Source organism: Thermobia domestica, chromosome 13 (assembly GCF_964235325.1).
Source record: "Thermobia domestica chromosome 13, izTheDome1.hap1.1, whole genome shotgun sequence".
Taxonomy (NCBI): domain Eukaryota; kingdom Metazoa; phylum Arthropoda; class Insecta; order Zygentoma; family Lepismatidae; genus Thermobia; species Thermobia domestica.
Genome location: NC_137466.1, coordinates 75321991 through 75343981, shown reverse-complemented (window position 1 = coordinate 75343981; position 21991 = coordinate 75321991). Strand labels below are relative to the sequence as shown.

Here is a 21991-nt window from a genome sequence, read left to right as displayed (position 1 = left end):
ATGCCTCTCTTTCTGATTAGTTACGTATGTTTGGATTTTAAAACGATTGAAATATGCGGGGTGGTCCTACATTAAAGTATAACTTAATAATCCTCAGTGTAATCTTCAGTTAATACGTTATTCATCATATCAACAGCTCGGGGAAGGAGGGCAAATCCAAAAGTGTCACTTTAGGAAACCGCATTCAAACTGGAGAAGCAAAAGATAGAAGTGACAAATACATTATAAAACATTTTATTAGGATTTGTTTATGTACGTCATAAATATTGTTAATCATCATCTTTGATTATTTTTTAACGGATCACCCATATCTAATTTTAATTAGTTAAATTTTACGGTTTAACTGCATCTTGCTAGAATTTTCCTATACTGATAGACAGATTCTCTGCTTTTATCGGTAGGTCGGAGTCGTATACTGGAAAATCATTTCACATCACAAAATGTCATCCATTTTTTTTCTTTCTTTTTCTTGTACAAAACGGATGAATGAAGGATGAAATAGTAAATCGTAATAAACATGAATATTGTTAATCAAAAACTTATGGAAGTAGGATACGGCTTCCTGCAAGAACTTTTAAAAACTTGAACTCTCTTCTTTAATATTCAGTAAGTGGGACACCTTTCCAATACAATACACAAGGATATTAGAACTGCGTAGTGTATAGTATGCCTAATAAAAATGTAGGCCTCATCCAGTGTGACAGCCGTCTTCCGTTTTGTACCCGCCAAATGTCTTTCCTACAGTTCGGAGCAATTTGTCTTCGGTTCAGCAGTGTGGTGCAGGTCCGGTCCTTTTGTATGCATCGCAAGCAAAGACTGCGATGAATATCTCGATTAGCTGGCAGTGTACTGCACTATACTTAATCTCTGGCTTTCTCACGGTGGCCGGCCAACCGACGAATTCCACGAGACACTTCAGATGATACTTATGTTGATAACCTCGAACAGACCTCTTTTGTTCCCGAATGTTTTTTTGCGTGGGGCGCATTTATATGTGCCTAGTCACGATATCTTTAGTGGATGAACCATTTTCCCGATTGTACTAAAATGCGCGAGAGAAAGAGCGATGATGCACCCTTGTCAATAATGACTCACTTCCAGCGGTATTTCATTAGCACCAACACGATACTCTGGGAGCTACAAGCTGAGAGACCACAATGATAACGGTGACAGGTTCGTGGTTCTGTCCAAACTACGCGGGACAGCAGCGTTGCCAAATCGGTTGGACATAAACGGGATAACCTGCTGTAATCTATAGTTTGTAAATTGTTCCTTACCTGCAACTGTTAGAACACTGTCGTAAACACAAAATGAATAAACTTAACAAATCGTGTATGTGGAAGAATGTATACCTAATCGTGTAACGTGGCTCCGCGTAGTGTAGTCACTAACGCTCTCGTCTTTGGTGCGAGTGATCCCGGGTTCAATTCCCAGTGGGGACACTCGGTCGAAAAACATGTAAAAGCTTTTTCAGGCCAGTCATCCTGAAAGGTTTTCCTCATTTACACCAGGCAAATGCCGGAATGGTACCTAACATACAGATTCCAGAGCGCCTTTCTTCTTTCCCTTTCCTCGGGTAGTGTGATCGCTGAGGGACGTAATCCCTCATACATGATGGGCTAACATGGCCATAGATGCCGAAAGCCCAGAAATCTTAATTCCTAATCCTTAATCGTGTAACGTAAATTCTAATACTGTTATACAGTGTATCTTCGAAGTGTCAGTGACAACATTTGTAAGCAATATTCCTAATTTATATTAATGGTATGAGTTGAACACTTATATGTGCATAATCATTTTATCTTTATAAATATGATAAGATTTAAAAGGACATATTTTGTAATCCGTAGACAGTTATTCCTTTGCTTCTGTAGCTTAAAATGTCATTTTCTCGAAGATAAATTTTCGTATTCTCGCTTTTCCCTCATGTTGCTAGTATATTACAGCGTGAAGAATCAACACAATTTAATATGCAATGTCGGTGTTAAAATGAAATGTTTCTACGTCCCACGGTTATGCCGGCTGGGCTAAAGGAGACAGCGATGATGACAAATGAATGAAGTGGTGGAATGAAGAAAGTGGGAGGAAACGGGAGAACCCCGAGGAAACCTACGCACACTGTGTTTGTCTATCACAAAGTTCACTTGGCACGAGCTGGGATTGAACCCGGGACCCCATGCACCAGAGGTGAACCATGGCTCTAGCCACCGCGGCCCGAGGTGTTAAAATGAGATATACTGGCTCTTTAAATAAATAACGCACCCTTCAGCATCCTAAAGTGACATGGAACGTTTCGTTATAACTTCTGTGGTTCATCAGGATGCAAAATTATAAACTGTAGTTTTGAAGCCGGAATATAAAATATTATGTTTTGGCTCTTAAGTACAGAACAGTAATGATATGTAGATTTACCTGAGTCGTGTACTGCAACATACATTATTAGTTAGTGTTTGGTGGTAGCTTTACAGGTAACTTTAGTTATTCATGTTGGGTGTATACACTAAGATATGATATTTGAGTTTCTTGTTAGTTGACCTGAACTTTAATACTGTTTTTGTATGTACCGACGTTGATATTGACATCGCTTACGGCGGATGTGGTTAAGCTTGTTACTGCCCTTATTCACGGATAAATTCTTGCACCTACGAGGTGTGGTCAAAAAGTACTGAACCTTATTTTTTTCCCGCGGGAGACTTTCTTCAGTGTACATGTAGAGGGGACACTCATGCGCAGCCGTGATTTTTTTTTTTTTTCCGCCCGCAGAAACCGTCAATCGTTGTCAGTCGGCCAACGAGTGGAGACGTGTAGTGAGCGGGCAGGGTGGATTGATTTAAATCACTTAATTTTATATTACACATAATAATATCTGGAAATGTACCAATCTTTTTAAGACCTATCTTCTTCGGCGCATCATTGATAGCGCTCAGGAAGAAAAGTGGAGGGATACGCCCAGTAGCTGTTGGAAATGTTTGGAGACGTTTGGCAGCTAAGATAATTTGTTTACGAATGCGCGAATCATTAATAGATATATTGTCCCCATACCAACTAGGCGTATGCATACCTTCTGGAGCTGAAGCTGCCGTACATGCTGCTAGAATGTTTTACTCGTTTCCACACTCACAAGGAGAAAGACTTGATTTAAATAAATAAAAAAAATCAACGATTTTTTTTTAAATCATGATCTTTTTCCACCCTGGTGAGCGGTGAGCGTGTTTTTGACAAAAACTTGATCAGCGACATTGCAGCAAATTTTGTCAAAGCTTGGCAGTACCCAAGCGGAAACCATTCACAAGATTCAACAGGATTTCGAGGACGATACCATAAGCACCTCAGGCATAAAGCAGTGGTAGAACAGTTTCAAAAACGGCCGCACATCAGTGGACAGTGAACCGCATTCGGGTAAGCCCTCAACTAGTCGGAATGACAATGTCATTGAGCAAGTGCGGACTGTAGTCTTGCAGGACTGTCGTATCACAGTCCGAGGAATTGCGAATGATATAGGGGTAAGCATCCGATCGGTACATTCAATTTTGAACAAGAATTTGGGCATGAGGAGTGTGTCTGCGAAATTTATACCGAAGCTGCTAACAATGAAGCAGAAGCAATGCCATCTGGATATCGCACAGCATATGCTGGACAATGCAAACAATGACCCCCATCTTTCTAAACACCGTGTTCACAGGCGATGAAGCATGGATTTATGGGTACGACTCAGTTTGAGTCAAGACATAATGCGGAATGCGACGGCACAGTTGCTTACCACTCCAAAATCTGCGTTCCAGAAGTGTTTCCAACAATAGCGGGAGAGCGTTAGGGGAAGTGTGTGCATTACCAAGGAGAGTACTTTGGAGGGGATTAGTGCTTTGGATTTCCAAATCAATAAATGTATTTCTTCGAGCGGTTCGATACTTTTTGGACACACCTCGTAAATCACATTACGTTGTGTACGCCACCAAATAAGATAATAGAGCATACGTGATAGTTGCTCTATTAAACAAGTTGTCCGTCCAATAGCAGTCGATGTTATATAGTAATCAGCTAGTAGTGATATCTGCTCCTATCATTTGGTCCGTTCTCAATGGCTTTGAAACTTTTGAATTGATTATAATAAAGTTTTTACGACTTGAAAAGAACATTATTTTATTTACACTTTTATTCAGAATTATTACTCATTCTGATCACTGGGAAAAGAAGTTATACGTGGAAAAACACTTGATCTCATTGTATGTATATGTGACAGATATTACAAGAATATGAATATTTTTACTTGAATGAAAATTTAAATAGCATTGTGAATCAGTGAGAACTAGCTACAGTCGGTAAATGTAAATAGAATGCTGTTGGTTTTCAGAAATAGTAACCTTTTTTTTTCTTTCTTCATTATGATGAATATCATGATACTGTGTAGTGAGCTACTCTTCAATTTATACTCTGTAGTGAGTTTAAATAACTTTAGTTGTCATAATTTAAGAAGTATGTATAATTTAAAGGGTTTATATATAACCATGCTGTACACGCTTTCGCTACCTTTGGAAATTTTCGACATGAAATCTTAGTTATAAAATGTGGTTAGGAAAAGCATAATAGTTATTACTTAAGGAATAGTAAGATTCAAGCTAGCTTTACTATATTATGTTTGCGTAATCGTTAATCTGAACAGGGTTCGATTGATTAAGAGTTCATTGTTCCTTTCAAATACTAAGGTTTTCCGTTTAATATGGGATCCAAACCACTACTCGGATTTGTATCAGTCAAATACTTGCACTAGGAATAGAGCCCGGGGCTAAATGCGCAGAATTTGAACTCAGTAGGCCTAAATTCAAGTATTAAGTTCCGTACTACAGACGTGTTCAAATTATTAGACTCAACATTCAGTTTGTGAATATTTTACTGTTCTGTAACTGTTCTAATTTCTTGTGGTCAAGGCACATACTTTTCTATATTAATAAAACAAATGCGTACGTAACATTCAAATATAAATACTATACAGTGTGTGTAATTAAATTGGAAACAAAAATAAAATGGAATACTTACAAAAAAAAAAAAAAACGATCTCTCACACACAGATCAATATTTCGTTATGGAATCCAGTATTCTTTATCCTTTGTGGCATTTCAATTCAGGATCATGATACCATAAATTGTTGGGGATCTTCTCGACCAATTGATGTTTGGTTGTAATATGCATCTTTAGTTTTTCCTTCATGAAGCTCTAAGGGTTTTCAATCGGGTTCATATCAGGACTATTGCCCGGCTACGGAAGAAAACTAATTTCGTTGTTCTCGAAGAATTTTGTCACAGTTTTGCCCCGGTGGCATGAGGCTTCATTATGCATAAAGATGAAATGTGCGTCATCAAACCAGACAGCAGTTTGGGGAAGGAGTTCTTCTTGAAGAACTTCTAAGTATTCGCCGTGATTCATTGTTCCCTCCTTTATCCGAAGACAGACATCACACCCCAGACCATGACTGAAGTAGGATGCTTCACGGTTTGTTGGAAGCATTCCAACTTTAAATCCTCCCCAGGTCGACGTCGCACATATTGTGAACATTCATCAGACACGAAGACACATGATTCATCGCTGAGACACCTATTCTTCAATCATCAGCAGTCCAGTGTTCTAGACCTCGTGCCCATTCGAGGCGTTTCTTTAAATGATTGGAGTAATTTTTGCTTTCTTTCTTGGCCTGAGTGCTTTTATTCCCTCAACACAAAGAATCCTTCGAACATTTTCAGGCGAAATGTCTACACCATACTCAGCCATTGTTATGCTTAAGTCTCTAGAAGTTGCGTTTCTGTTTTGCAGAGCCAATCTTTTTAGTTTTCTGATACCTCTTAGCGATAGCTTTGGTTTTCGCCCTCACTTCCCAACCCTATTTGGCTGATACATTTGCTTCTTGCTCATCGCAACGGAGATTTTACTCACAGATTTTTGCCCCACCCCAAGTCTACTAGCAATTTGTCGTTGTATATATCTTCCTTCCGCCAGAAGTGTTTTGACAACTTCCACTTTACGCGAAGAAAGGTCACTGGCTTTTCCCATTATGCCGCGGTTACATGACTTCACGGAATAAAAGATTAATACACAAAACACGTCACGATCACTTTAAACTGGCCCATTCGAACTGTTGAACGGTTTGAACTGCTTACGACTGCAACCACAATACTTCAGATTGTAACTTGTTCATAGAAACCACAATAGCTGTCTACAACTGAAATACCACTTTCAGAACTCCTTCCCCTCTGCTGTTCAATGGTGATATCACCACTTCAACTTTGCAGTTTTCGAGCGTGAGTCTAATAATTTGGACACGTCTGTAAAATAGTTGAAAAAAAAAAAAAAAAAAAAAAAAAACGCGTTAATTGTAGATAAGTAATATTGGCTTCCTCGAATTCCTATTCCTTGTGTGTTAGTATAATATGTGTTATTCACTTGGTCCTACTTTGCTATTAACCTTTATAATCAAATGTATGTTGTAAGATTTATCTCCTAATTTCTTGACCTATTTAAATTTGCAGATATGAAAGACCAACACGTGATCGAAACTCTTCACAGCAAGAAGCAACAGATATTGTTGGCGACCCAGTTAGTAAAGATGATTCTGAAGATAGATGATATAAGATCTCCGGAAGATGCTATGGGATTGTGAAGAGGAGGAATGAGAGTTATTTATTTGGTTCGGTTTTCGAGGCAGTCCAGTAACGCACACCTACTGGGAATCTATATTGCCTAATATGCTCCCAAACTTCATTCCACAAACTCATTTAAAAATTAATGAATTTATATTTGTATTACTAAAGTTGAGTTTTAGTCCGTTAACACACATTAAAAAAGAAAACATACTGTCTTTTATCAGGCTTACATCATTTCGCTTAATTTAAACCTAAAATGCAATCTTGTATCTTTAATCTAATTAGAGAAGAAATGTACCCAGTGGTGCTTTGACAGTTTTTTTCATATCGGTGCTCACATTTTGTAGTTGTTGTGCATTAAATTTATTAGTAACATTACCGTTATTGTTTTATTGATGTATATATCCTAAACTGATCGAAGTATACATTTTACTCTTTTACAGCAATACTTTATTTTCAGAAAGATAACTTTGTTTTTTGAGTAAATTTATTTCGTAATAACCATGAGACAACGTACTTAGATCTTCTTTAACCCTCTCGAGACAGGGTCATTTTCCTAGACTTTCAGTTAATGAATTATAACTCAAAGACTGTTTACTCGATTGATATGGTTGACACTGGTAGTGTTGCCAACGGGAGGGAAATGTAGGGGTAAAAATTCATCAAAAAAATCCCTGATCAAATTAAGATTTTTTGGAGCTGTCACTACTGTCACCACATGGGTCCAGGTCACCTCAAAAAAATTCTTTAATGTGTCGACAACTATCAGTGAAAACGTGAAGTCGTTGGCTACCAAACAAAGAAAAAAATTCTTTCGTCGTACACACGAGATTTTGACACTTTTTCTGCCTCAGAGGCAAAAGTCAACAGTTGTGCAGGTGCTGCAGCTTCCTTAATTATTTTATTGGAACTTTCTATTGTCTGTTGTGTAGAGGCTTTCAGATACTGCTGCGTTTGTTCCAATGTAGTCAACAAGAGGGAGGGGAAGTCGGAAGTTTACCGAAATTTTCACCTAAAATCGGGAATTAAAATTTTCTGTGGCTGGAAACACTGCTATCAGACAGACGCAAACTATCTTAACCCGGGAACGGTCGAGTATTGATTTGTGACGCGAGCGGTCGACAGGTGAGCGCGGCGCTCACTTACAATAGACTCAAATAGTGTGACGTCATATCCTCTTCGTTGCCATGGTGATCGCCATTTTATTTTCTAAACAATAAGTAACCTAAATACCTAAAGGACCTAAATGCAGAGCAAAAACAGTGATGAAATATTTCGGAATTGTAAACATTAGAGTAAATGAAATATTTAAGTTACTTTTTAAGTATTTCTAATCAGTACTCAGTTTCTAATCAATGAAACTAAAAAAACAGGAATATAAAAAAAGAAAACAAATGTACTCATCTTGTTCATAATCAGATATTAACCTTAAATAATTCTGAAAAAAATTTGATTCATTAATATAAGTATCATAATATTGCATACGTGAACAGGATTAATGCTGTTTAGATTATATGCTGAACCATTCATAATTGGATGTTTTCTTACTGCACTGTTTTTTTAAGAAAAGTTGGTAGGGAATATAAGAAAAGATCTGAGCTTTATACATTGATGGTCCAGATTGAAAATTTCCAAAGGCTTGGTTCTTTTGTAATATTGTGCACTTCCATTGTCAGGAGTGGGCATGAGAAAAGTAAATGTTCGAATAGAATTAACATTGTTCTAAAAGATTTTTTCTTCTTTAAAAAATACTATATTTTTAGTTTTCCTTGTGCCGACAGTTTGTCAGTCTGCACGTTAGGGAGTTTATATTGTGTATAATTGCTTCTTACGGTGGATTACGTGATAATGACGTTTACATGAATTATTTGATTTCTATCTTATCACAGAGATGTGTCGCTTTTAGAAATAAGTTACTTAGATATTAGTCTTTCTTTATAAATTTTTTTGATTTTATTCATAGTTTCTAAATGTATTTCCATATTCTAAATCTGTATCCTTTTCACCAACTTTATTAGTCGTTAAAACATTTTATAATTGTAAATAAATTTACAGCCATTGTCCTTGTTCGTACTAGACTTTAAAATACACCATTCGCTTCACCCATTTGTGTAGAAAAAAAAAAAAAAAACAGCGATCACCATGGTAACGGAAAGGAAATGACATCACTATTTCAGTCTATATAATCGTTTCTATAGCTGTTTATGACTTTATATGGGATTTATTTTGAACACATTTCTATATGTTGACGTTTTCTGGTATTATTATTATTATTATTATTATTATTAATAATAATAATAATAATAATAATAATAATAAAATAAAAAATTGTAATGCGTTTATATAAAACCGTTTCTTATACGTTATATCTATTTTTATAATCAGTTTTTTGTGAAATCAATTTCTGTTATCCCATAAACAATACGATTAGTTGATGATAACTATCGCATAAAATTGCGTTTTTATTGTCATTATCACATAAGGATTACATTTTCTAAAAAAAAAAAAAAAAAAAAAAAAAAAAAAAAAAAAAAAAATACATAATTAGAGCGAGTTTTCAGTATATGCTCGTCATATGTTCATACTAATAATATTTTGAGTTGGAAATTTCTAATGAAATTAATGATATAAATATCTTAGTGTAAACACTACTTATGTCTCTTGATACATACAGTAGGTATTTCAATGTCTTACTCCATGTATTATCACTGTCTTAATGTCATCCATTACACTTCCTACAGATGCTGATAGTGTATTTCCACAGATTGGCACTTCACAGGCAGCATATCGTACATTTTTTTTTCTTTTTTTCGCAAGCCATAACTGAATCTGCTCCTTGTCCATGATCTCGGAAAAATCACTCACACCGTCGGTCGACACGTGAGCGTGGCGCTCAGAAATAACGCATAGTCACATTTATAAGGCCAGTGATACTCCAACAGAAGAGAATGGAAAGGTTACACTTGACTCACACACAAGACACAAGAGAGAGCTAGACGGCGCCTCAAGTCGGACATCACTAGGGTAGCTTTGAAACGAAAACATAAACCAGGGTGAGTGCTGCGCTCACCTGTCGACCGTTCCCGGGTTAAACTTTGGTACCCCACTAATATGTCGTAGAAGTATCGTGACTGACAGTATCTAATAAACTAAGCATGTAATTTAAAAAAAAAAAAATCTCAATGTACAAGGTGTACAACTTTGCTTCCGCCGTTTTCCGATAGGTGGCTACAACGGTAAGTAGCGGTCGAAATAAACAGATCGGAGACGTCAGGCAGTTAGCTTGGACCTCTGTTGACATAACCCCATTCAAGCATTAGTCGATTTGTGTGTGCATCGTAAAGTTGTTCTCGATTGAAAATGTAAGGTTACGAGCCAAATTCTCGCCATTTGCGAGAGGTTCTACTTTTGTTTTAATGTGAAGAAAACTGGGGCTGAGTCTCATTGAATGCTCTCAAGTACTTATGGTGAGGACGCTATTAGTGAGAGAACGGTGACTTGAACGTCGAAGACCGGCATAGTGGTGGAAGACGAAGTTTCGAAGATGCAGAATTGGAGACATTGCTGAGTGAAGACTCGCGTCAAACTCAAGAAGAATTGGCACGATCATTGGGAGTGACATAGCAAGCCATTTTAAAACGGCTCAAAGCCATGGGTATGATTCAGAAAGAAGGAACTTGGGTCCCGGATGAGTTGAAACCAAGAGACGCTGAACGGCGTTTGTGTGTTTGTAAACAGTTGCTTCAGAGGCAAAAACGGAAGGGATTTCTGCATCGCATTGTGACGGGGACGAAAAATGCATTTATTATGATAACCCTAAACGCAAAAAATCATGGGGATATCCCGGCCATGCTTCCACGTCTACGGCCAAACCAAATATTCATGGCTTCAAAATCATGCTCTGCATTTGGTGGGACCAGCTCGGCGTCGTGTAAAACCAAGTGAAACAATCACAGGTGATCGTTATCGAACGCAATTAATGCGTTTGAGCCGAATATTAAAGGATAAACGGCCGCAATACTGCGAGAGGCACGACAACGCTCGACCCCACGTTGCAAAAGTGGTCAAAACTACTGTACTTGGAAACGTTAAGATGGGAAGTCCTACCCCACCCGCCGTACTCTCCAGACATCGCTCCCTCTGATTATCACCTGTTTCGATCAATGGCGCATGACCTGGCTGACCAACACTTCCGATCTTATGAAGAAGTCAAAAAGTGGATCGATTCGTGGATCGCCTCCAAAGATGAAACATTTTTTCGACGTGGCATCCGTACGCTGCTCGAAAGATGGGAGAAAGTAGTGGCCAGCGATGGACAATACTTTGAATAATTCCTGGGTAAGCAATTTGTTTCATTAAAGCGTCATATTTTAGGGAAAAAACGGCGGAAGCAAAGTTGTACACCTTGTAACTAAAAAAAAAAAAAGAGAACAAGGTCTATTGTACTTCCCCTAATTATCCAAGTGAAACTTTCTATGATGCGTTGTGTAGGCCAAAGATGTTTTCAGATACTGGTACTTTTGTTTCAATGTAGCCAATAAGAGGGAAATTTTCTGTGGCTGGAAGCACTGCTACTATATAAAGGCAAACCATCTTAAAATTTGGTACATCACTAATATGTCACAGAAGTTCATGTCGATATCTCAGAAACGAAGCTTGTAATTTAAAATATATATATATATATATATCTCGTGCGCGCCCCCTAATTACCCAATTGTAACAATCTGTACTTGCTTTTGTTTAGTAAGGACTCATGTTCGACTCGCGTCAGTTGACTTGCGTTCGTACGTATAGGTAGGGATTTGTAAATTTCGAAAAATTTCAAATTTTTGATTGAAAAATAGGGAAATTTTAATTTCCCTAGTTGGCAATACTGAGTTCTAATTTGTCTAAAAGTTAGATATCCATATGAGGTATACACCTGGTAAGTCCTAAGTAGATATCTCTAAAACGAAGGATACTGAAAACACTAAAGAAGAAAATTTGAAATTCGAAAATTCTCGGAATTTTTACTTCGGGCTCAAATTTGAGAGGGAAATTTGACTCAGAAAAAAAATTACCATCAGGATAAACTGTGGTCCAACCATATTTGACATAGAAAAAATCATCCCGATATCTTGGTATTCACATAGCAGAAATTATGTGTGCTACTTTCCCGACCCTATCTAGATATAGGTTAATGTTAGTAGTTTTAAAACTAGTGTTTTGTTTTTTTGGCTCGAAGATAATCAGTTTATAAAATACAATAATTAATTAACTGTAAATTTACTGCTGGGTGAAGTCATCCTGTTTTCCATAAGAATTTATCTTCGGTAGTTCTTTTCTATTTTACTTAATAGTGTTTCTTGATTTGATGCCCACCTTGTGCTATCTTGTCAAGAAAGTAAATGTACACCTGTTTGTTAGTCTGACATTTCTGCACCGATTAATGTGGAGAAAATGAGAAATTAGTCAAAGCTATATCGTTTTGTGGGAAAACGCAACTAAAATCTGGAATACATTATCGGAAATCAAGAATGTGCGAAAAAAGTCGGGAAATTTGAATTTACGTTTTTGACAATTATTGTGCTTATTTGCTCGAGGTGAACCCTTTGTGTCACCACATTTAGATTTGAAAATTCCAATATGATCACAAAATCGCATTTAGCCATTCTTTTGTTTAGAACGCAATTCATCAGTCATTTGTAGTACACGTTTGGTTAAAAATGTCTCTCTCTTTGATATAGGAGGCTGGTAAATTTGTTTTATTAAACATAATTTCCATTCGTAAAATTCAACATCTGTCTAAATCATCTTAGGATTCGAGTTTTTTTTTTAATAGAAGAAAAAGAAGAATAAAAGTACACTAGAAAATCGGGCGGATAACTGTCAGAAAATTTCCAAACTGTAGCAAATGAAATCGCGAGGGAACAACCCTTGTGCGTGAGGGAGCGAATGAGAATTTATGTAAATGAAGGAAGAATAGTTTAGAATAATTTGTAAAGTTTACAAATTTCTTTAGCAACCATTGCTTGGCTCAGGTTCTTAATATTCTCCAGAAGATATTTCGTTTTTTCTTTATAGTAAAGTTAGTTTGAGCGTGATTCTCAGTTTTCAATTTTTGCTTCTACGTGTTTACTTGCCTACATAAGTACACGTCTTAACTATCGTCGAACATAGTCGTGTAGTGCTGCCATTATTTATCTTTCGTGTTTTCAGATTCTAACATACATCATGCCGTCAACTAATTTTTGAGAAAAGTGGAAGGATGAATTTCGCTGGGTAAAAGAAGGGAAGACAAAATTAACTACAGAATATGTGTGGTGTAATACTTCATTTTCGTTTGGCACCATGGGACGTACTGCTGTTACTAGTCATTCAGAGAGCAAGAAGCATCAAAACCTTGCAGCAACTCGACAGAAGATTCGCAGTAACGGATCATTTCCCAAGAAAGTTCAGTTGTTGCCGCATCTGCGTCACATGTAGACGTACCTGGCACCAGCACTGATCCTTTTTCATGCTCGTCAAGTGAAACACGCTCTCCCACTAGTACTTCGACCCTGGACAAATATAAACTGAAGACTAATGTTACACAGGCAGAGATTTTGTGGTGTATAAACGCGGTGATGAATCACAACTCTAGACAGTGCTGAAATTATTGTTCTTTTCACTAGGATGTTTCCAGTTGCTAGCGAGTTGAAATTGCACAAGGACAAAATGTCATATATCATCGTATGTGGATTTTGTCCATATTTTTAACATAAACTTAAATCCTTGTTGCAAGAATGCAAACATTATGTCGTTGGATTTGATGAAAGTTTAAATCCTGTTGCGCAAATGACTCAAATGGATGTGAGTACACTTCTGGGACGACAGCAACAACAGTCAGAACACGGTATTTGAATTCTGTTTTTGCGGATCATAGTGCAGGTACAGACCTACTACATGGTTTGCAGAATGTATTGCAATCGCTTGAACCATCTAAGCTTCTGCAAATTTCAATGGATGGGCCGAACGTAAACTTGGCACTTTTAAGGCTAATTGAAAAGGAACTTTGTGTGCCACCCTTGGTACAGATGCTTCACGGCTTTTTGAGCTCGTGTGGTCTTAACGTTGTTAACGGTGGTTTGAAGACTGGCATACAAAAACTGGATGGGATTTGTATTCTTTTGTTAGAGCCTTGTATAACTTGTTCGAAATGGTACCGGCAAGACGTGCTAAATATTCTGAAATAATAGGTTCATTATTATTTCCTCTTCCATTTTGCCACATTCGGTGGGTAGAAAATGCTGAAGTAACAAAACTAAGCCAAAAAATATTACCGGATATGAGAAAGTACGTTGAGACTAAGGGAACAAACAAAGTACCCAACTGTAACAGTTTCAGAATAGCTAGAAGTTTGAACAAGTTCTTGCAAAATTAGCGCTTTTTCAGTCTCTTGCTGAGGACTGGGAGCCTTTCCTGACGGACTATCTGTCAGACACTCCCATGACTCCATTTCTACATGGGAACGTCACTCAGTTATTAAAAATATTGATGTCATGCTCCGCTAAAAAAAAAAAAAGGACAGGAAGAGCATCGAGATTGATGGTAATGTTAATTTACAGTGCTGGAAATTGGTATAAAGGCAGAGGAACATTTCAAAATAGAAGAGGGCAAGAATGCCAAGGATAGATAAAGATGATATATTTACAAGTAACATTGTAGACTGTATAAAATCAAAGGCATATTGTTTGCTAATACGTCACTGGCACGCGTAGTTTACACAAAAATATAAATTAGACTATTTTCGGGTGGAAATTAGTATAAAGGCACTCATGGTCTTTGACAAAAAATAAAAGTTCGGCATTATGTTTATGAGATACGTTAGTTGTTGCAGTGGAATCGCTGACAATTCTTCTCGTATCGCGTTTTTCAACTCAGCAATCGTCCCAAATTACCGTCCATTGCTCACAAGGATGTCCCATAGGTTTTCTATCGGGTTAAGATCTGGGCTTCTCGCTGGCCACTCCATAACCTTGATGCCCTTATCTTCAAACAACAGTCGGGTTGCTGCTACCCTGTGGATAGCAGCGTTGTCCTGCTGGAAAATCAGGTTCTGATCGTCAAACTCCTCATACGTCCGCAGCAATTCTATTTCTAACATCTGTATGTACGTAGATGAATTCATTTTGGTGTTGAGCCATGCAATGTCGGAGGTACCTTTAACACAAAACGCTGCCCAAATCATAACACTTCCTCCACCAAAATTTCTGTTGATTTGCACTTGCTCCTCTTTCCTAAGGTGATGCCAATAGTATTGAAAACCATCCGGACCATCTAAATTGAACTTCTTCTCATCACTAAACACGTGATTCCATTCGGATGTCCATGACATATATGTTTTCGCAAACTGGAGTCGCGCATGCTTGTGCGTCGCACTAAGAGATGGTTTACACTCCCGTTTCTTGAATATAAGATGTAGATCTTGATTCAAAATTTGACGTATTCTTTTGGATGTGACAGGTAACTTGCAAGCAGCAACAATTTGGAAGATGACATTTCCGGCCCTTGCCTTGCGCACAATGAATCGTTTCGCAGCCTCCGAAAGTTTTCTCGTTCTACCATACTTCCCGTTCTTGCTGTATTGTGTGCCCAATCGATTGTATGCACAGACACTTGCTTGTTCCTCATTCGACAACAATTTTCACGAGGCATGGCCCACACAACAGCTCACAGACGTTCACACCCGCGCTTCTCTTATTGCACTGTTTCAGCTGATTCTCAAAGGCTCATCAGGAGTAATGCTGACAATGTAGAGGGTGCCAAACGACAAGTAACCATGGGTGCCTTTATACCAATTTCCACCCGACAATCGTCTTATTTCTATTTTCGTGTAAACTACGCGTGCCAGTGACGTATTAGCAAACGATATGCCTTTGATTTTGTACAGTCTACAATTTTACTTTGTAAATATATCGGGCCTTATGCAGAGTCGTTTTGTCGCGTAATTAGTGCCATACTAAAGAGGTCTACTAACATGTTTCCTGCAGTAGTCAGGCCTTTAGTATGATGCTAATCATGCGTCAAAACGACTCTGAATAAAGCGGTACATCTTTATCCATCCTCGGCATTCTTGCCTCCTCCTATTTTCAAATTTCCCTCTGCCTTTATACCAATTTCCAGCACTGTAGTAACTATCAAGGAAATTGACCTTGGATATGCAAGTAGATTAGCACTGAGGAAATGTACAGAGGTTAATGAAAAGGAAATGCTGTGTTTCCGTAAACAAGTTCATGAATGCTATCAGCATTTTGTTTCCAAGCTGCAGCAGAGTTCTTCGCTAAAGTATTTCCTTACAAAAGCACTGACATTTCTTAATCCCTTTACCGTTGCTCATTCACAAGTAGCTGTTGAACAACGTTCGAAATTTTAGTGCAGAGTAATATTGTCTCAGCGTCCGATGCAGAAAAGGCAGACAAAGAATACAAACTTGAGTAGGTCAAATACATGTGCTAGACAAAATGGAGTCTTACAGAAAAAGTGAATACAGACTTGATGACTTTTGAATGAATATCTCATCACCAAATGATATATATATCTGCAAGATAGGAAAGATAGCCTAATTCTTTTCCATAATGATGCAGCCTTAGAAATGATCTTTTTCGTAAACAAAAATAATAGTAGAAAATTTGTCAGAGGATTCTTTATTGGCGCAGTGTGTAGTATATGATGCTGTCAGTGTAGTTGGTGGCGTACAGGCCCTGCTTATCCCAAAACAGATGATACCATCAATGAGAAATGCATATGCGCGATTCAAGGAAACCGAAGAACGCAACATGAAAGTGATATCAAAAAACGATCGCAGGCCCGCTGAAAAAAGAAGAGCACAACAGACTTAAACGAACTGGAAGCAAAGAAACAGAAAATCGTAAATCAATTGTCAGGAGTTGCTACCATAGAAGAGATGAAGTTGCGTGATTAGATTACTTCATTGCTTATATGAATAAGGAGAAACTTGTAAGATTTGCACATTTTTTCATTACATTTTAACCTTTCTTAACTTTACGATTTTTTTCTAATGTTACGGGATGTGAAGTAAGGAGAATCTAGGACATCTTTATTTCATGTGGAAATTTAACAAGTATCAATGGAAGCCAAGCAGTCTTCAAGAGTTCACTGCCTGATGTTATTAACATCAATATTCTGTTGTACGTTGCTAGCTGATTTTACATCGAAAGATAAATTAACTATTGCTTTGCTGTTATTGAGGAAGTCTTTGTACTTGTAATAAACAGTGGTAGCGACCTTTAGAACCGTCACCCTTTTAAGTCTCACACGCGACGCTTTTAATTTGCTTTGTTAGATCAATTGTTTCTCTCAATTGGTTCGACCTCATTGGTCCCTCATAGTCTGGCTACTACAAGACATTGTCCGTTTCGTTCGTTTGCCCACGACACGATGTTACAAGAAGGAAGTAATGGTTATAGAAGTAAGTACTTTGACTCAGGTGAGTCTCATTTTGGTTCGTTTACCTGACAACGTTAGCAAGCCCGGGAGGAAGTTTGAGAACTTCGTGTTGAGTCGACATGTAGAAATATGGACTTAGTCAATGTCAGTTTTGGGTAATCGATCACGCTCAGGAAATCTTGTGGTGTCACCACCATCTCATTCTGACGTAAGAGGGACAGTAAGGTCAAAATCAATTGAAAGAGCACGATCTTGGTCTTTGGATCTCAACCACAACGCAAGACACATCGGAGTCTCCCTGCCTTTGGGTCCGGCATTTATGCCATGGTCGTTTGTCAGACAAGTTTTCAACATGGATGTCAAGACAACCCGACCTGCAAGTCACTGGAACTTCGAGGACAGCGCCTAAAGATCACCTATGAGTAAGGAGATTGGAACTACTTCGAATTAGGGTGAGACTGTTCTAAATTAGTTGCTATTCCTTTGCTCTATCTATTACTTAACGCCCTTATTACTACCAATTCTCAATGAAAATGGATTGGTTATTTTCAAATTATTTTAACACTAAATTCATATTCGTTACCCTATCTAATTTTGCTCATGGTTCTAGTCGCCTAAAACTAGTGGTGGAGACACCCCCATTTAGTATGTGCTTTATTGCAATAAATTTGGTATTGTTATCCTGCACCTCTTAGGTACCTCTCATTCTATCCCGACATTCAAGTGATAATGTAACACTTAAGAATGGTCGGGAAAAAGTCAGGAAATTGCTGAGAAAAAATGCTAGGCATCCTAAAGTATATGAAGTGATGAGAATGTATTTAGGGTGGCGACAAACCTGGAAAACCGAGAATAAGGGAATTCTGCTAAAAATGAGATTTTAAAAACTTTGAAAATTTTAAGACTGTTTCAGATGTTATTGAGTGCTTTATCTTTTAATTGGCAGCTTCAGACTTAGAAGCTTATCTGTGTTTTTCACTAACGATGTGTAACAAAATTATGTTCTGCAGCTGTGCGCATTATCTTTTGCTTTTTCGCGTGAGTAGTGGAGTATCAGATCGGTGAATCATCCACCAAACGCAGTTGGATCGACGATGCAATAGTAAATTAATTATCGGCGCGTACCTGATTTTTTCTTACGAAAATATCTAATTTCATCGGACTTGTTCTTTAAATATGGGATACACCTATAGATATGAAAGTTTATTTACTACTTTGTGCTTTTAATGCAATATTTATTGTTATACACAAGTATTACCTCATCAGGATAGCAGTGCGGTTTTGGCGGAGGGCGCTGCTGTTGTGTTCACATCAGTTTTTGGCAAGCGCGATGGGATAGGGAAGCAGACAGTGTCACTGCAATGTATGCAAAGGTTTTTAAAAGTTGCTGTTTAGATGTTACACGAGCCTAATCTGTTTGCGCTTAATAAAGAACGACATAAGTTATATAGTTGTTGCTGAATGCAGGAATGGTTCACTTCCTGCAGTAATGTAAATGTATTGTTCATAGTGACACATGCATGGATCATGGTCGTCGTGCTTGGTTTCCATTTTTTTTCTTTTTAAAGCAAATTCTGAAACACAGGTTGTAGTGAGAAATACGATGGAAGAAATTAATTATGATCATATTAAGGTTACCATTTCAATCTAAGTTTTGAAAGATATTTTTGAAGTTTTTTTTTTTCCTGAAGAAAATTCTAACAACCTTGCTTATAACTAGAGACCGGATGTTAGGTTAAATGCCTATTGTTTAATATTAAAGATCTGATTAAAAATAACGTTTTAAAGTTTATATGGGGGGTTATAGTTTCAATTTAAGCCAATTTTATTTTGCTTATTTCGCCCCTTCCTGCCTAAATAATTGCTTTAGTGCCTAATGTTGCCTATTCTATGCATTTTCTTCAAAATAAAACTTTATTGCGAAAATATATAATTTGGTATTTCAAGAAAGGATGCTGCCTCTTCCGAGAAATATAAGTGGCGTTTATAGTGATATTGACCGGTGATAGGGTGACCCGAAGACCCTTCAGCAACTTAGCTGGGATATACTGTCATGCAATATATTCACCAGACCTTGCGCCAACATATTACCACTTGTTTCATTTTCCCGACAACCACTTCCGTAGGAGATCCTTTGCAAGTGAGGGAGAACTGCGGAACGCAATCACGGACTTCTTTGCATCCAAGACTGCCTAGTTTTATCACCAGGGTATTGTGCAGCTGTAGGAACGTTGGCAAAAGATTTTAATTGCTGATGCAGATTATTTCGAAACCTAAAACTATATACCGTCCACTGTTTTGCTCTTTATGACTGCCCTAGAACGGCAAGAACTTTTTTGGTTACCTTGTATTTATTTTTAGAAGTTGAAAACTTAATATTATTTCCTTACACCATTTAAAGGGAAAAAAATATAGGGCGTCCTAATGCTATTATTTCTGTGCCATTGCTATAAAGTAAGTATTATAGTTATATAAATAAAACTATACTAATATAATTGAATTGTATGAATGTCAAAGTTCATCATAACAATGGGCGGCCCGTTTTAAAGCGCTACTGAGCTATACCCCCCCCCCCCCCCACGAATTTGTAGGATTATTACAATTTGAGTGTGTATATTTTTAAATTTATTTTCAATGTGTATTATAAATTTATATTCACTTTTTCCGGTACCTACACGTATTTTTTCGTTAATATCTTGTAACAATGCTCGAACTAGTAGAGAACGTACCATAAGTATGGGTCTGAAGCTGAGCTTCTGCCTAGGACCGCTGACAGAACAGTAGCCAGTGCTTCTACGGTGTGAGTACGGTTCTGCGTTCTGCGCATCCACCCACTACTCGCTCTTCCGAATGTAAGCGAGACACATGAGAAATAGATCGTCTGAGGGTGAAATTAATTCAGTTGATAACACTACAAAATCAGTTTCATAGAATTTTGGAAGAAAAATGCAACTATACTTGAGTTAACAGGACTCCTGGTTAAAATATTACATAAAAGTCAGTAGGCGGAAAGAAGAGTGTATATACCGGGCGCGTATAAAAAATTCGGGGCCATAGGCCAAATCTGTTATAAATAAAGACCAGATACTTAGGCATTAGAAACCTGGAAAATAGGCATTTAATTAAAAAAAAAAAAGGCACTAAAATGTAACTCGAAAAAATAGATATATATACTCAATATAATTAAAAAAAATATAGATAATGTTCAAAGATTATAGAAACATACCTAAAGCTTGAGATGTATTCCACGCATACTTGGTAAATACATTTTATACAGCACTTTGTCACTACACATAACAGTCTTTATCAGTACACATGGCAGTCTAAGTTTGCAAGAACAGCACACCGCACTGTGATTCACCAAAGGCAGCTCCTTCTACCGCAATATAGTCCACTCTTTGCAACTGCTGCGAGCAGAGGTCAGCAGCGATGGTCTGGCCATGTGGAAAAAGCTCAATGCATCACTTACCAACAATTCCACCACACAGAGAGCATAACCTTTCGAGGGTGCAAAAGTGGTCTTAGGTGTAAGGAACAAGGTTACATGGCGACTACCAATATCTGGTACGCGTGGGAGTGTCATACAGGATCCAATATTCGTCACCAGTGAGCAAACAATCAAAGATGGGTGTGTACAGGTGTCGGATGAGCAACAACAAAAAGGCTGTCACTCATTGTTCCTTGTTGGCTTCCGACAATGTGTGGGAATACTCACTTGCTTAACTTGTATAACATCCCTAGCCCATGCAGACGCAGTCTGACCGTTTCAACGTAAACATGGAACCTTTCTGCAAGTTCATCACACGTTAGACCATTGTCTTTGATGATTGCTTTCAGAACTTCCTCATGCAACACACGTAGTCCTAAACTGCATGATTCATCCGACAGACTCAAATCTCCCGAACGGAATTTCTGGTGGTGCGTTCGATCATGGCATTCTCTCCAAGTGCCTGGCGTATGTGGCAGCTGAACAAACACGTGAACAACTTCGATACTTCCATTTCTCTTTTGACACTGGACGAGCAATGACTGCTATGCGTGCGCAACTGTCTGTATTACTGAAAGTCAATGGTAATACTAAGTCCCGATCGCTTGGCAGGCACGTTTGTTAATTCGTTTCCTCTCTGTAAGTGCATGGTCCATGGGACGTCAAAAACGGCAAGAACTGTTTTGGTTACCTTGCAAATAAAAAGTAACTGGATTGTGGCAATGTTTGAATAAGCTACAATATGTGTTACGAAATAAAGCATGTGTGAAAACAAGCTCTTTCTTCGTCATAGAAACAAAGGTTTACTTCATGGGGTGTATAATGCTAATTTTCTGTTTCTTGACGGCATTACGGATTTAGCACATTCAAAGTCAACTACTAACGTAGACAGTCTGTAAAATGACAAAGTTAGTACTTACAGTCATCCAGAAAATAGACCGTAAGCTATACAAAATTTAAAAAATGAAGAAAAAAACTTTTCCGTTGCATACCTGAAGCTTCCCTCGCTTCTCTACGTAATCACCCCTTCATTTAAACATTTGTATCTGTTCACGAGCTTTAGAATTCCCATGTTATACTCTTCTGCCGCCAGTTAAGCTAGGTGGTCACTGCATTCCCCAACTCTTCAGTACTTCCAAAACATACAGTCGAGAAACGCTTTCAGGTTAGGGAAAAGATGGCAATCGCTAGGAGCAAGATCCGGACTTACACGGTAGATGATCAAAAATTTCTCATCCGAATTGATCCAGCAATTCTTGAGTTGCAACAGCAGTGTAAGGGCGGGCATTGTCGTGAAGAAGCACAATGTCCTCTAGAAAGCATTCCTCGCCTCTTGTTTTCGATGGTTCGCCGTAGTTTTCTTAGTTTCGCAATAACGACCTGCATTGATCGTAATGCCTTTTAGCATGAAATCCACCAAAAGAACACCTTTACGACCCTAAAA

General features: G+C 37.9%; 1 protein-coding gene across 1 annotated transcript in view; it reads left to right on the top strand.

Moving 5' to 3' along the window:
- The window catches only part of CCT5 (chaperonin containing TCP1 subunit 5), a 60636-nt gene extending 53626 nt beyond the window's left edge, over positions 1 to 7010 (top strand). The window contains exon 10 of the mRNA XM_081735940.1: positions 6519 to 7010. Coding sequence (XP_081592066.1) covers positions 6519 to 6649 — 131 coding nt within the window. The 3' untranslated portion in view covers positions 6650 to 7010. The remainder of the gene's footprint in view (positions 1 to 6518) is intronic.
- The last annotated feature ends 14981 nt before the right edge of the window (positions 7011 to 21991 follow it).